Consider the following 13,621-nt stretch of genomic DNA (forward strand, 5'->3'; position numbering starts at 1 on the left):
TTGGCAGGATGTGGCGTATTTAAAATAGCCGCAGGGCTGGCAGAAAGGAATTCTGGGAAAAAAAGCTCATACCTTGCAGCCCTTTGGGACCTGAAAAAAACAGAGAGTTCAGAGGGTGAGTGTGTGTTTATGTCTGTGTGTGTGTGTGTGTGTGTGTGTGTGTGTGTGTGTGTGTGTGTGTGTGAGAGTGTGTGTGTGTGTGTGTAAAAAGCAGCTTTAAACATCACACACTGAATAAATAACACAAAATAGTTGTTTATATGTAATATTAACACTGTATAAAAATACATTTATCATTTATATTTACTCCTTATGAACACACTTACTATTACACACGTAGATAAATATTACCAATATTAACATTCACTATAAACAACCTTTTATACAGTCTATACAATTCTCTTTTCTTTCCCAACATAGAACAATATATTTCAAGTGTATTAAAACACATATATACATGAATTTACCTAAGTTCACAGAAGTTAAGTGAAAAACGCTCTCAAAAGAACAAACTAATGATTGTATTTTGTGTTTAAATCTAGATTAATTACTATTAGGTTGTTCTAAAACAGTACATTTAGTTTGTATTTAAGTACATATTTTAATTTTAAAAAGTATGTACCTTTTTAATGCACTTTTCTTTTATAAGGGCAGTGACATCACAACCTTCACTCTGTTATATTCACTAGGACTCCTCGTATTATTAGCTATAAGTGCTCTCAGAGGAAAGCGCTGTATCCCCAGCTCTAATACATCAGCCAGCAGAGGCCTGCGCTGGCCAGTATATATCAATAATGAAGTCTTATATTAATAATACAGTTTTATATGAATAAGTTTTATATGAATAATGAAGTTGTATTTTAAAAATAGTCGTATATGAATAATGAAGTCGTATTTTAATAATAAAGGCGTATATGAATAATGAAGTCGTATTTTAATAATAAAGGCGTATATGAAGAATGAAGTCGTATATGAATAAAAAAGTCGTGTATGAATAATTAAGTCGTATTTTAATAATAAAGTCGTATATGAATAATGAAGTCGTATTTTAATAATAAAGTCGTATATGAATAATGAAGTCGTATTTTAATAATAAAGGCGTATATGAATAGTATTTTAATAATAAAGGCGTATATGAATAATGAAGTCGTATTTTAATAATAAAGTCGTATATGAATAATGAAGTCGTATTTTAATAATAAAGTCGTATATGAATAATGAAGTCGTATTTTAATAATAAAGGCGTATATGAATAGTATTTTAATAATAAAGTCGTATATGAATAATGAAGTCGTATTTTAATAATAAAGTCGTATATGAATAATGAAGTCGTATTTTAATAATAAAGTCGTATATGAATAATGAAGTCGTATTTTAATAATAAAGTCGTATATGAATAATGAAGTCGTATTTTAATAATAAAGGCGTATATGAATAGTATTTTAATAATAAAGTCGTATATGAATAATGAAGTCGTATTTTAATAATAAAGTCGTATATGAATAATGAAGTCGTATTTTAATAATAAAGTCGTATATGAATAATGAAGTCGTATTTTAATAATAAAGGCGTATATGAATAGTATTTTAATAATAAAGTCGTATATGAATAGTATTTTAATAATAAAGGCGTATATGAATAATGAAGTCGTATATGAATAAAAAAGTCGTGTATGAATAATTAAGTTGTATTTAAATAATAAAGTCGTATATGAATAATGAAGTCGTATATGAATAATGAAGTTGTATTTTAATAATAAAGCCGTATATGAATAATGAAGTCGTATATGAATAATAAAGTCGTATATGAATAATAAAGTTGTATATGAATAATAAAGTCGTATATGAATATTAAAGGTCTGTTACCTTGAGCTCCTCTTGGTCCCTCCACTCCCGGTTTGCCGGGTGGTCCTTCTCTGCCGGCTGGTCCTTGTGGTCCAGGAAGTCCTGGATATCCTCTCTCTCCCTGAGGGCCTGGGGGTCCAGGTAGACCTGCAGCCACACAACGTGATTTAAAACACCGCGGTTTATCTATTTCTACACACTTCTGTTATTAAAACACTTGCTTTCTTCATGATTTATATTTCTTATACCTAATATAATTTGATATTTTCTATAGAACTGTGTGTAGCCAAAAAAACATGTTATATTTAAATTTATTATTAATAATAATAATTCTAATGGAGAGAATCTTGTGGAGTCCCACAGTATGTGTTATTATATTATATTATACAGCTCTGGAAAAAAAACAAGAGACCAATGATTTTGCTATTTATAGGTTTATGTTTGAGTAAAATGAACATTGTTGTTTTATTCTATAAACTACAGACAACATTTCTCCCAAATTACAAATAATAATATTCTCATTTAGAGCATTTATTTACAGAAAATGAGAAATGACTGAAATAACAAAAAAGATGCAGAGCTTTCAGACCTCAAATAATGCAAAGAAAACAAGTTCATATTCATAAAGTTTTAAGAGTTCAGAAATAATCAATATTTGGTGGAATAACCCTGGTTGGTTTTTAATCACAGTTTTTTTTCATGCATCTTGGCATCATGTTCTCCTCCACCAGTCTTACACACTGCTTTTGGATAACTTTATGCTGCTTTACTCCTGGTGTAAAAATTCAAGCAGTTCAGTTTGGTGGTTTGATGGTTTGTGATCATCCATCTTCTTCTTGATTATATTCCAGAGGTTTTGTATGTATGTCAGTATGTGCTTTATGCAGTTTCATTCTAATTCATTTAGTTTATTTATTTATAGTGTAATCATGTTTGAATCATGCTTTATTCTTATTTTATATTTTTTATTTCTATTTTTATTGTTATTCTCTTACATGTTTACATGACTCTCTTTGTATTTTTTAATTTGTAAAGCACTTTGAATGACCTTTGGGTATGAAAGGTTCTATATAAGTAAACTTGCCTTGTCCTGCCTATATATATATTTTATAGTAGAATAGAATATAAGAGTCTTCTTTTCTCTGCGTTACAGAGAGAAAACCGCATTCTTACATTTTATTCCATTATAACATTGATAATGCAGGTTATTTTATATTATATATTATATAATCCAATTATTTTATATTATATATCTTATTTTCACCCCCATCACTACTGCACTATTGTCTTTTGTCTCATGTATGTCTACTGTGTCCTTGTTGTATTGTACACATAGTGTCTCCCATTCTTTTATATTTATAATCTTATTTTTTGTACTTGCTGTAATTTTTGTGAAAGAGAGTAACATAATTTAAATTATGTCCTGTACATATGCAGTACTGACAATAAAAGAACTTGACTTGACTTATAAGATGTTTGGGATTGGGTACCTGTTAGGTCCTGCTCCGTTATGTCCTGGAACTGCTTGAGGACGTGCTGCAGGGACGAGTTGAGCTGCTTGACCTTGCTGTGGATGCCGTCCAGATGAGTGTCCTGGATGGTGTGGATGAAGCTGCTGTGGGAGGACACCGTGGCGTTGAGGCCGTTGACGCAGTTCCACAGGCTGGAGACGTGTTTATTCAGACCCTCCTTAATCTTCTGCAGACTGTCGGAGACGGAGTCCAGCCGGCCGCAGACGCCCTCCAGCTTCGAGAGTCTCTTGTCCAGACCGTCGCCTGTCCTCTTGCAGTCACCCATCTCCACCACGAAGTTGTTCCCGAAGCGTTTCACGTCTCGGTCCACATTGTCGAAGCGTAGTTTACTGTCCTCGATGTGCTCCGTCACTTCCTGCTGGATCTTGTCGATCTCTGAGATGATCTTGTCTTTGGTGTTGCCCAGGTCCGTGATGACGCTGTTGTGCTTGTGGACGCTGTGCTCCAACCCTTTCAGAGTGTCGTTGATGGAGCTGAAGGTCAAGATGACCTCGGACAACTGTCCCTGGATTGACCGGAGGTTGCCGTTGTTGCTGCTGATGACACTGTGGCCATCTAGAGGCTTTTGAGAGTGATCCAGGCCACTGTCGCCATCGCCTCTACCTGTCGTTCCTGAAGTTCCCGTTCCACTGGGACTCTCCAAACTGATCTTACACTGGCACTTCTGTACGTCCTCCTTCAGTTTATCGACGTCCTCCTGAAGGTCAGAGCAAACGTCCGAACACCCGCTCTGTCCGGAGTCGACCTTCCCCTTGATGTAGTTCATATCCGTTTGCCACTTGTCCACAGCGTGGCTCGTGATGTTCTTCAGTATCCTCAAGTCGTCTTGAACCGTCCTACAAAGGTCGCAGTTCTCGATCTCTGTTACAATTCTGTTGAAGTGTTCCCCGTTGTCGCCGGTCAGAGCTTTGATCTTGCGGATATCGTGGCTGAGGTCGATGACTTTGTCCGTCATAGAGTCTCCAGACACCGAGATTTCTTTCAGTCGGGTTTCAAACGTTTTGATTTTGTGCTCGTTGGCGATGACCCTCCATTTCAGGGACTTCACCGTATCCTCCTGGCTGATGTAATCTTCTTCTCCTGGTGGGGTAGGCGGCCTTCTAGGACTGGAGCACGAAGAGCATTCGCTTATCTTCCTGTCTACATGCAAAGTAAAGTTCTCTTGACGGGTTAAACGCTTGTCCAGATCAAACACTGTCTCTTTTACGGCGCCAATGTCCAAATCCAGGTCTGTAATCCTGTCGTCTTGGTCCTCGATGCGACTGGAGAGGTCATTACGCAAGTCTCGAAGCCCCTTGTGGAAAAGGTCTTTCAAGTCGTTCTCCATGTAGGCGACGTTCTCCTCCATGGATTGAACTGTGCCGTTCAGTCGGCGCTCCAGTTCTTGCAAGTAACCACTGATAGTGTCCTCTGTTACTTCGCCTCCGCTTCCTCTCAGCTCCTTGTCCATGCGGTCCTGCAGGCTTTCACAAGCCTCTGAATTTGACGTCACCTTCTTGTCCACTTGCCCAAGCCTCTCTCGGAGGTCGATGACCGAATCGCAGCAGCTTTGGCTTCGGCTCAGGTCTCGGCGAAGATTGTCCAGAGTTTGCCGGTTCCGCTGATCCATGGCGCTGATCTGTTTCTCCAGAGCGAGGATCCTCTCCCGGTCCCTCTGCTGCTGCCGCCGCAGGTCATCCACCCCGGCCTGGCAGGCGGAACAGGAAACGCTTACCCGGTTCTCCAGCTCTCGCAGAATCTCCTCCTTCATGATGTTAAATCCACCGTCTCCCGTGTCTCTGTCTACGCCCAGGTCGTTCCCGCCGCCTCCGCCACCGCCACCACCTCCATTCACCAGGTGGTTGTTGATGTTCACCAGAGTTTTGTCGTGAGCTTGGGTTCTGTTGTCCAGCTGGTCCAGCTTGGTCTGGATGTTGTGAATGGTCTCCTTCATCTCGGGCTGGTCCGCCGGCGTCTTCGCGCCGTTACCGCCGCCAGGCTTCCTCATCTCCTCCTGGAACTTCTCGTTCATCCCACGTAGCGTGGACTGCAGGTCGTGGAGGTCTTTCGTCAGGCTCTGGATTTTGTCTTCGAGCTGCTTCATCTTGTCACTGTCGCCTCTCCCTGGAGAAAAAACAGAGATTAGAACGGATCAGACGCTTTCCAGAGCATGCAGAGAAACGGGCCTAAAAGGGTTTTATTCGGTAAACGCAAAAATATGTTGGAGATATGAGAAGAATAAACTGTTACAGTTATTGTGAAGCAAAGTATAGCCAAACTATTATCAAATCAAACTTAACTGCACACAATTTTCTTTATTATTTTATTTCTATCAGCTTAAAACACTGCAGCTCCGCACACTTTTATTCTGTAATGGCACTTTTATATCATGCTTTATTCTTATTTTATTTTTATTTCCATTTTTACTGTTATTCTTTTACATGTTTCTGTAATTTGTTTTCTCTGTGTATTTTATCATTTGTAAAGCACTTTGAATGACCGTTGTGTCTGAAATGTGCTCTATAAATAAACTTGCCTTCCCTTGCCTATTAAAAATCAGTCAACCTTCAGAAGACAAGGTGTTCAAAAACTTTTGGACGAATGTATTTATATGTATGCATAGCTAAATATAAGTGTGCCATATTGTATTGAACATGATAATATCTTTAATCTCTATTATTTGATCAAGGGATTAAAAAAAACTAAAAAGTCTAAAAGTTTGAAAGTAGCCTATTTTAGTGTTTTTTTTTTTGTTTACTGTGTATTTATTTGTGTATATTCACAGTTTAATATTGTAAACCATATATTTACTATACATGTACTTTTTTTCAATTATTTTATACGAAATCTTGGTCACCAGAGTCTTGGTAAGTTATTGTTGTTTTTACAAAAATATATTTGTTTATATAGTAAAACAGTTTTAAACATTCAGTAGAAACAATATATATCTGTATTTTGCCTGTTTTGTAAACAACAATAACTTACCAAGACTCTGGTTACTAAGATTTTAGATAAAATAATATAAAAAAATAATGAAACAAAAAAAAAAAATAATAATCATACAATAAAAGTACATGTATAGTAAATGTATGGTGAATTAAAATTAAACTGGGAATATACACAACTATCCTTAAAGTTTTAGAGTAAACAAAAAAATAAAAAAACTACAAAATAGGCTGACCTTTAGTCTTTTCAGTCTTTTTTTTAATCCCTTAAACAATTAATAACGATATTATCATGTTCAATACAATATGGCACACCTCTGTTTAACTATGCATTCAAATATATTCTTTCAGAGAATAAGTTTTGAGACACTTTGTCTTCTAAATTTTTTTAATATAGAAATAAAACCAAAAAGGAAAATTGTGTGCAATTAAGTATGATTTTATGATTTGTTAATAGTTTGGCTATAATTTGCTTCATAACAACTGCTGCAATTAGATTTCCTAAAAAAAATCCTAAAAAATATTTATTTTCTTTCCCTTTATATTATGTGTATTTATCTTGTTATTTACTTCATTCATATTATATTTAATTTTTTTAATTTAATTTAAACTACATTAAATCTAAAATTTTTGGCTCTTTTGGGTGGAACTGGACAGTGAGATTACAATTTTGTTCCACCTCATGTACCACATGACATCACATATTTTAATGTAATAATAATAATAATATATATATATGTGTGTTTGTGTGGACTATGATAAAACCACACGTTGAAATCTTAAAACTTTTGGTTTTAGTCACATACAGCTTTATTCCTAAAGGCAAAGGCACTATTTTAGTGATCTTAAGTCGAGCCATAACCGTGCACCATGCAGTTTGATTTAGGGTGTGTCAGTGTGTCTTTGCTATTGTAACGATGGGAAAAGTACACCTTGCGCAGCTCAAAACGCAATGCAAAAAAGTAATGTACTAATTCTCTTATTCATAGTCGGTGTGTTTAATTTGGGGCGTAACGTGTAAATTAACCCCTTAATGGTCCTTGGCCTGTATGTAACGGTGATACAAATTTTATTTTATCTCTGCAGTGATTTATTTAGTGAGTTATTCACATTTTAAAAGATTTGAGAATTTTGTAGACTCATAAAACAGAGAGACAGTTGTACTGTATTGTGCTCTTAATACACTTAATAATTTATAGCAGTTTTAAGAGGAATCAGTTACAAATTCTGCGTGATTGAAAACAGAAATAAAAACTAGAAAAACGTAAAAAAATGAAAGGTTTGGAGGACAGTGAAATGATTAATTTGTATTGATTTAAAATTTTTTAAAGTTCATTTTCATTTAATTTTTATTGCATTTTGACAGTTGCAGATTTAATTCAGTTTTTTATTTTTATTACAATTACAATTAAGAATTTCTGCAATGTTTATTGTCAAACTTTAAAGATATAGTTATGTAATATCAGGCAGAAAATTGCAAAAATTGACAAAAAACAATCAGAGTGGCTCATCATTCTCTTTAAGAGTAGAACAGGTGAGCTCTGACTTTGGTGGATTGCTATTTTAACGGTGCAGCTACCTGGACCTGTGTGTAATAAGTGCGAGATAGTGATGAACGTCTGACTGTTGAGGTCAGTGAGTACTCACCCCCGGCTCCGCCCTGCCCGTGTCCTGTAGAGGAGCCGGAGTGTCCCGGGTTGGGGTTGGAGGGTTTGGGCCAGGGTCGGGCTGTGGAGATCTGGGTGACGGATCCAGCGCTGGGTCCGGTGTTGCAGTCGTCTCCGCTGAAGCCGTGGCAGCACTTCCACTCCATCTCCGTCACCATTTTATACGCCACCTTATATCTCGGCCTCATGTACGTCCGATACCTTCAACACGCCAAAAACAGAGAGAACTAAATAAAAACTGAATTATTCACTTTTACACCACAAGCTTCTAATACTGCTGTTATTTATCCTGTTAAATCTGACCACACTATTATCACAAAGAGATCAGACCCGTTTCAACAGGGCAAGCAAACCAGTTAGTTGCCCCTGAAATATATAACAACAAACTGTGTGAGCGGTAGAGCTTCTCTGCCCAAACCCGGCCTGACCCGAGGCCTGACCCGAAATCGGGTCGGTCCGGGCCGAGATTTCCCACCACATTCCTCGGGCCGGGTCGGGTCGGGCTCCAGAAAATAGTCTTAGATGTAGGCGTCTGTTTTTTCAGTTCTTTTTCAGTTGTACAGCGGGGGGTGTTGTGCCGATTCTGTCCGCGAAGCGGGAGTCGGATTCAGCAGCGTATTCGGCACAAGGGCGGCGGCACCTCGCGCTCCGCGGTGTTAGTTGTAAGCGCTCGCGCTAACCGCAAAATACGACAGAAAACACTGAGGGAGCTGCAGAATTATGTATGGGACTAGAATATGAGCACGAGGAGATAAAAGAGAACCTTTACCTGTGAGTAGCTCACATCAGAACACGCAAATCTCTCTCTCTCTCTCTCTCTCTCTCTCTCTCTCTCTCTCTTCTCTCTCTCTCTCTCTCTCTCTCTCTCTCTCTCTCTCTCTCTCTCACTCTCTCTCTCGCTCTCTCACTCTCTCTCTCTCACTCTCTCTCCCTCTCTGTCTCTCTCTCGCACGTGAACGCCTCCGCGTTTGACCTGCAGCACTGTGTTTAGCTGTTCTTAAAAATCATTTTAATTAAATAATAGTTCTATGCTTCTATGTTACAGTGTTAATTAACATAATTCTGATCATATTTCGCTCATTCAAACAGCCCGAAAACAGACAGTTTATGGGGCGGGTCGGGTCGGGCTCGGGTCTTATGATGACAGTTTATGGTTCGGGTTGGGTCGGGCTCGGGCAGAACGTGCACGGGCTCGGGCTGGGTCGGTTCGGAATTTATGGGCCCGATCTAACCTCTAGTGAGCGGCCCTTTAAATCCTGTGATGGTCAATACAAAAAAGTACAACCACACAGTTATCAGAACCCCCTCTAGGGGGCGCTGCCTCCCACTAGTTACTGACAGTAGCCAACCAAGAAAAAACAATACAAAGACAGAGGAAATTTTATCTCTGGATAAATTAGGTCAAATTATGTTGATTTTGCTCGGGGATACATATACAGTAAAGCGGCCAAGGTTGGAACGATACATGGAGATTATAAAATAAAGTAGACAGACAGACAGACAGACAGACGGATGGATGGATGGATAGATGGATGGACGGACGGACGAATGGATATATAGATCATCACAGGGCTAACGCTCGCAGGAAAGCGCAGCTGATACATCAGCTCACAGACGCAGCCTTGTGCTGATCCACATCACCCTAGGAGTGATGAGGGGAAAGAGAGAGCGCCATCTACTGTACTGTACCCACCCAGAGAGAGCAAGAGAGAGCCAACTGTGCTCTCTCAGGACTCCGGCAGCTGATGGCAAGCTGCATGACCGGGATTTAAACCAGCGATCTCCTGACCATAGAGGCAGCACTTTAACCTGCTGGACCACTCAAAGCCCTAAAATATATTTCTTTTTTTTGAGCTAAACTGCTGATTGGGTGCAGTTTAATCTGATATATTATCTAGATAATACACTGTTTTTTTTTCTGGTTTGAACCCGCTGCCCTCCGACCCCGGGGGAACATTATTACCCTGCAAAACGTCCTGCTCGGGTTTTACTACCACACACACGTCAGGTAACTGTCGACACGGCCTGAGCACGAGTGTGTGTGTGTGTGTGTGTGTGTACTGTTAGCAAGGCCAACACTTCATCACACACAGCACAGCTGGGCAGCAGATGCTTATACAGCTTATACAGTCCTACACACACACACACTCACACTCGGATATAGGCACTATATGTCTAAAATATTCTGCATTGTAGATTAATACTAAACTCATCCAAACTATAAAGAAAAACTAAATATGTTTTATATTCTTGTTTAGATGATGAATTTTGAACATCTCTGCTGGATTTTCTCAGTCAGTTTTATGAGGTAGAGTCTCCTGGAATTCAGGCTTTCAGTTAACAGCTGTGCTGAACTCATCAAGAGTTAATTACTTGAATTTCTTGTCTCTTAATAAAGTGTTTGAGAGCATCAGTTAAAGTAAAGTAGTGAAGAGGTAGAGTTACAGGTATACAGTGAATAGTGAATATTTGAGTAATGTTCGAATCCAGGTTATGAGAAGCAACAACTACTCAACTAAGTAAAGAAAATACTTTAAGAAAAAATGAGGGTCAGTCATTTTGCAGGTGCAGTCGCAAAAAAAGACCATTAAAAACGATATAATGATGGAACTGGCACTCATCAGGACCGCCCCAGGAAAGAGCAGGAAGAGCGAGAGTTTCCTCTGTTGTACAGGATACGCTTATCAGAGTAACCAGCCTCAGAAACAGCAAGTTAATAAACAGCTCCTCAGATAAGAGTATCTAAATACTTCACAGAGTATTTTAGTTTGTTTAACACTGTTTTTAAGTTACTACATTATTCATTATGTGTTCCTTCATAGTCTGGATCAGTATAATGATGTGACAGTGGGAGATATATTGATGATATATTAAATATGGTATTTCTGAGTTAGAGAGAGTGAGCTGAACTCAGTGACTGTGGGTCGGGTGGTTGTTTGGGAGCTGGTTCTCAGGGCAGCGTGAGAAAAGCCGGACCGGGTTCAGACTCAGAACCACAGAGAGGAAAAACAACGGCCTGCATTCTGCTGCTTCAGGACTAAATCCTGCGGCCTGCCATCCCATTCCATACATACTCCTGTCTCTCTCTCTCTCTGTGAGTGTGTGTGTGTGTGTGTGTGTGGGTGTGTAAGAAAGAGAGAGTTTTCAATTTGGCCGTTTTTTTTTTAGCCGTATCTCCTCCAAACCTAACAAACGCTTTAATTCTGCGTTCTGTTCTGATCTGCTTCATGCAACATCATGCTATTTCACAATCTAACTCAATTAAAAGAGCAGAAAGTACGCTAAAGTAAAGTTATGAGTGCTATATCACAATCTAACTCAATTAAAAGAGCAGAAAGTACACTAGAGTGAAGTTATGAGTGCTATATCACAATCTAACTCGATTAAAAGAGCAGAAAGTATGCTAGAGTGAAGTTATGAGTGCTATATCACAATCTAACTCAATTAAAAGAGCAGAAAGTACGCTAGAGTGAAGTTATGAGTGCTATATCTCAATCTAACTCAATTAAAAGAGCAGAAAGTATGCTAAAGTAAAGTTATGAGTGCTATATCACAATCTAACTCAATTAAAAGAGCGGAAAGTACGCTAAAGTGAAGTTATGAGTGTTATATCACAATCTAACTCAATTAAAAGAGCGGAAAGTACGCTAAAGTGAAGTTATGAGTGTTATATCACAATCTAACTCAATTAAAAGAGCAGAAAGTACGCTAAAGTGAAGTTATGAGTGCTATATCACAATCTAACTCAATTAAAAGAGCGGAAAGTACGCTAGAGTGAAGTTATGAGTGCTATATCTCAATCTAACTCAATTAAAAGAGCAGAAAGTATGCTAAAGTAAAGTTATGAGTGCTATATCACAATCTAACTCAATTAAAAGAGCGGAAAGTACGCTAAAGTGAAGTTATGAGTGTTATATCACAATCTAACTCAATTAAAAGAGCAGAAAGTACGCTAAAGTAAAGTTATGAGTGCTATATCACAATCTAACTCAATTAAAAGAGCGGAAAGTACGCTAGAGTGAAGTTATGAGTGCTATATCACAATCTAACTCAATTAAAAGAGCAGAAAGTACCCTAAAGTAAAGTTATGAGTGCTATATCTCAATCTAACTAAATTAAAAGAGCAGAAAGTACACTAAAGTAAAGTTATGAGTGTTATATCACAATCTAACTCAATTAAAAGAGCAGAAAGTACGCTAAAGTAAAGTTATGAGTGTTATATCACAATCTAACTCAATTAAAAGAGCAGAAAGTACGCTAAAGTGAAGTTATGAGTGCTATATCACAATCTAACTCAATTAAAAGAGCAGAAAGTACGCTAAAGTGAAGTTATGAGTGCTATATCACAATCTAACTCAATTAAAAGAGCAGAAAGTACGCTAAAGTAAAGTTATGAGTGCTATATCACAATCTAACTCAATTAAAAGAGCGGAAAGTACGCTAAAGTAAAGTTATGAGTGCTATATCACAATCTAACTCAATTAAAAGAGCGGAAAGTATGCTAAAGTAAAGTTATGAGTGCTATATCTCAATCTAACTCAATTAAAAGAGCAGAAAGTATGCTAAAGTAAAGTTATGAGTGCTATATCACAATCTAACTCAATTAAAAGAGCGGAAAGTACGCTAAAGTGAAGTTATGAGTGTTATATCACAATCTAACTCAATTAAAAGAGCAGAAAGTACGCTAAAGTGAAGTTATGAGTGCTATATCACAATCTAACTCAATTAAAAGAGCAGAAAGTACGCTAAAGTGAAGTTATGAGTGCTATATCACAATCTAACTCAATTAAAAGAGCGGAAAGTACGCTAAAGTGAAGTTATGAGTGCTATATCACAATCTAACTCAATTAAAAGAGCAGAAAGTACGCTAAAGTGAAGTTATGAGTGCTATATCACAATCTAACTCAATTAAAAGAGCAGAAAGTACGCTAAAGTAAAGTTATGAGTGTTATATCACAATCTAACTCAATTAAAAGAGCAGAAAGTACGCTAAAGTGAAGTTATGAGTGCTATATCACAATCTAACTCAATTAAAAGAGCAGAAAGTACGCTAAAGTAAAGTTATGAGTGCTATATCACAATCTAACTCAATTAAAAGAGCAGAAAGTACGCTAAAGTAAAGTTATGAGTGCTATATCACAATCTAACTCAATTAAAAGAGCAGAAAGTACGCTAGAGTGAAGTTATGAGTGCTATATCTCAATCTAACTCAATTAAAAGAGCAGAAAGTATGCTAAAGTAAAGTTATGAGTGCTATATCACAATCTAACTCAATTAAAAGAGCGGAAAGTACACTAGAGTGAAGTTATGAGTGCTATATAACAATCTATGTCACGAAATGACCCAGGCAGGGAGACGAGGAGGCGGACACAAGTGCAGGTAGGGCGATATATAAATAATTTAATAAATAAATAACAAAGAAACACTGAATGAGGAACACGAAACAAAGATACACAAATAACCATAAACCAAAACAAATCAGAGAACATAAACTAAACCAACTAGAGAAAAAAGACAATAAATAAACAGGGAATATATACAATGGAAATAAACTAGAAAAATAAACACTAAGCAGGGGTATCTACAAGGAACTAACTGAAATAAACAAGAGACTAGAAACATAAAACTATAGATAAACACAGAGACTAAGGGCG

General features: G+C 37.5%; 1 protein-coding gene across 1 annotated transcript in view; it reads right to left on the bottom strand.

The window, feature by feature from the left end:
• The window catches only part of emilin1b (elastin microfibril interfacer 1b), a 59,728-nt gene that overhangs the window by 4,629 nt on the left and 41,478 nt on the right, over nucleotides 1–13,621 (bottom strand). The window contains exons 3-6 of the mRNA XM_049463478.1: nucleotides 7,948–8,168; nucleotides 3,335–5,479; nucleotides 1,866–1,991; nucleotides 73–90 (exon numbers count right to left, since the gene is read on the bottom strand). Of these exons, the coding sequence (XP_049319435.1) occupies nucleotides 73–90; nucleotides 1,866–1,991; nucleotides 3,335–5,479; nucleotides 7,948–8,168 (2,510 nt within the window). The remainder of the gene's footprint in view (nucleotides 1–72; nucleotides 91–1,865; nucleotides 1,992–3,334; nucleotides 5,480–7,947; nucleotides 8,169–13,621) is intronic.

This window comes from Astyanax mexicanus, chromosome 14 (assembly GCF_023375975.1).
Source record: "Astyanax mexicanus isolate ESR-SI-001 chromosome 14, AstMex3_surface, whole genome shotgun sequence".
NCBI classification, from domain to species: Eukaryota; Metazoa; Chordata; class Actinopteri; order Characiformes; family Acestrorhamphidae; genus Astyanax; species Astyanax mexicanus.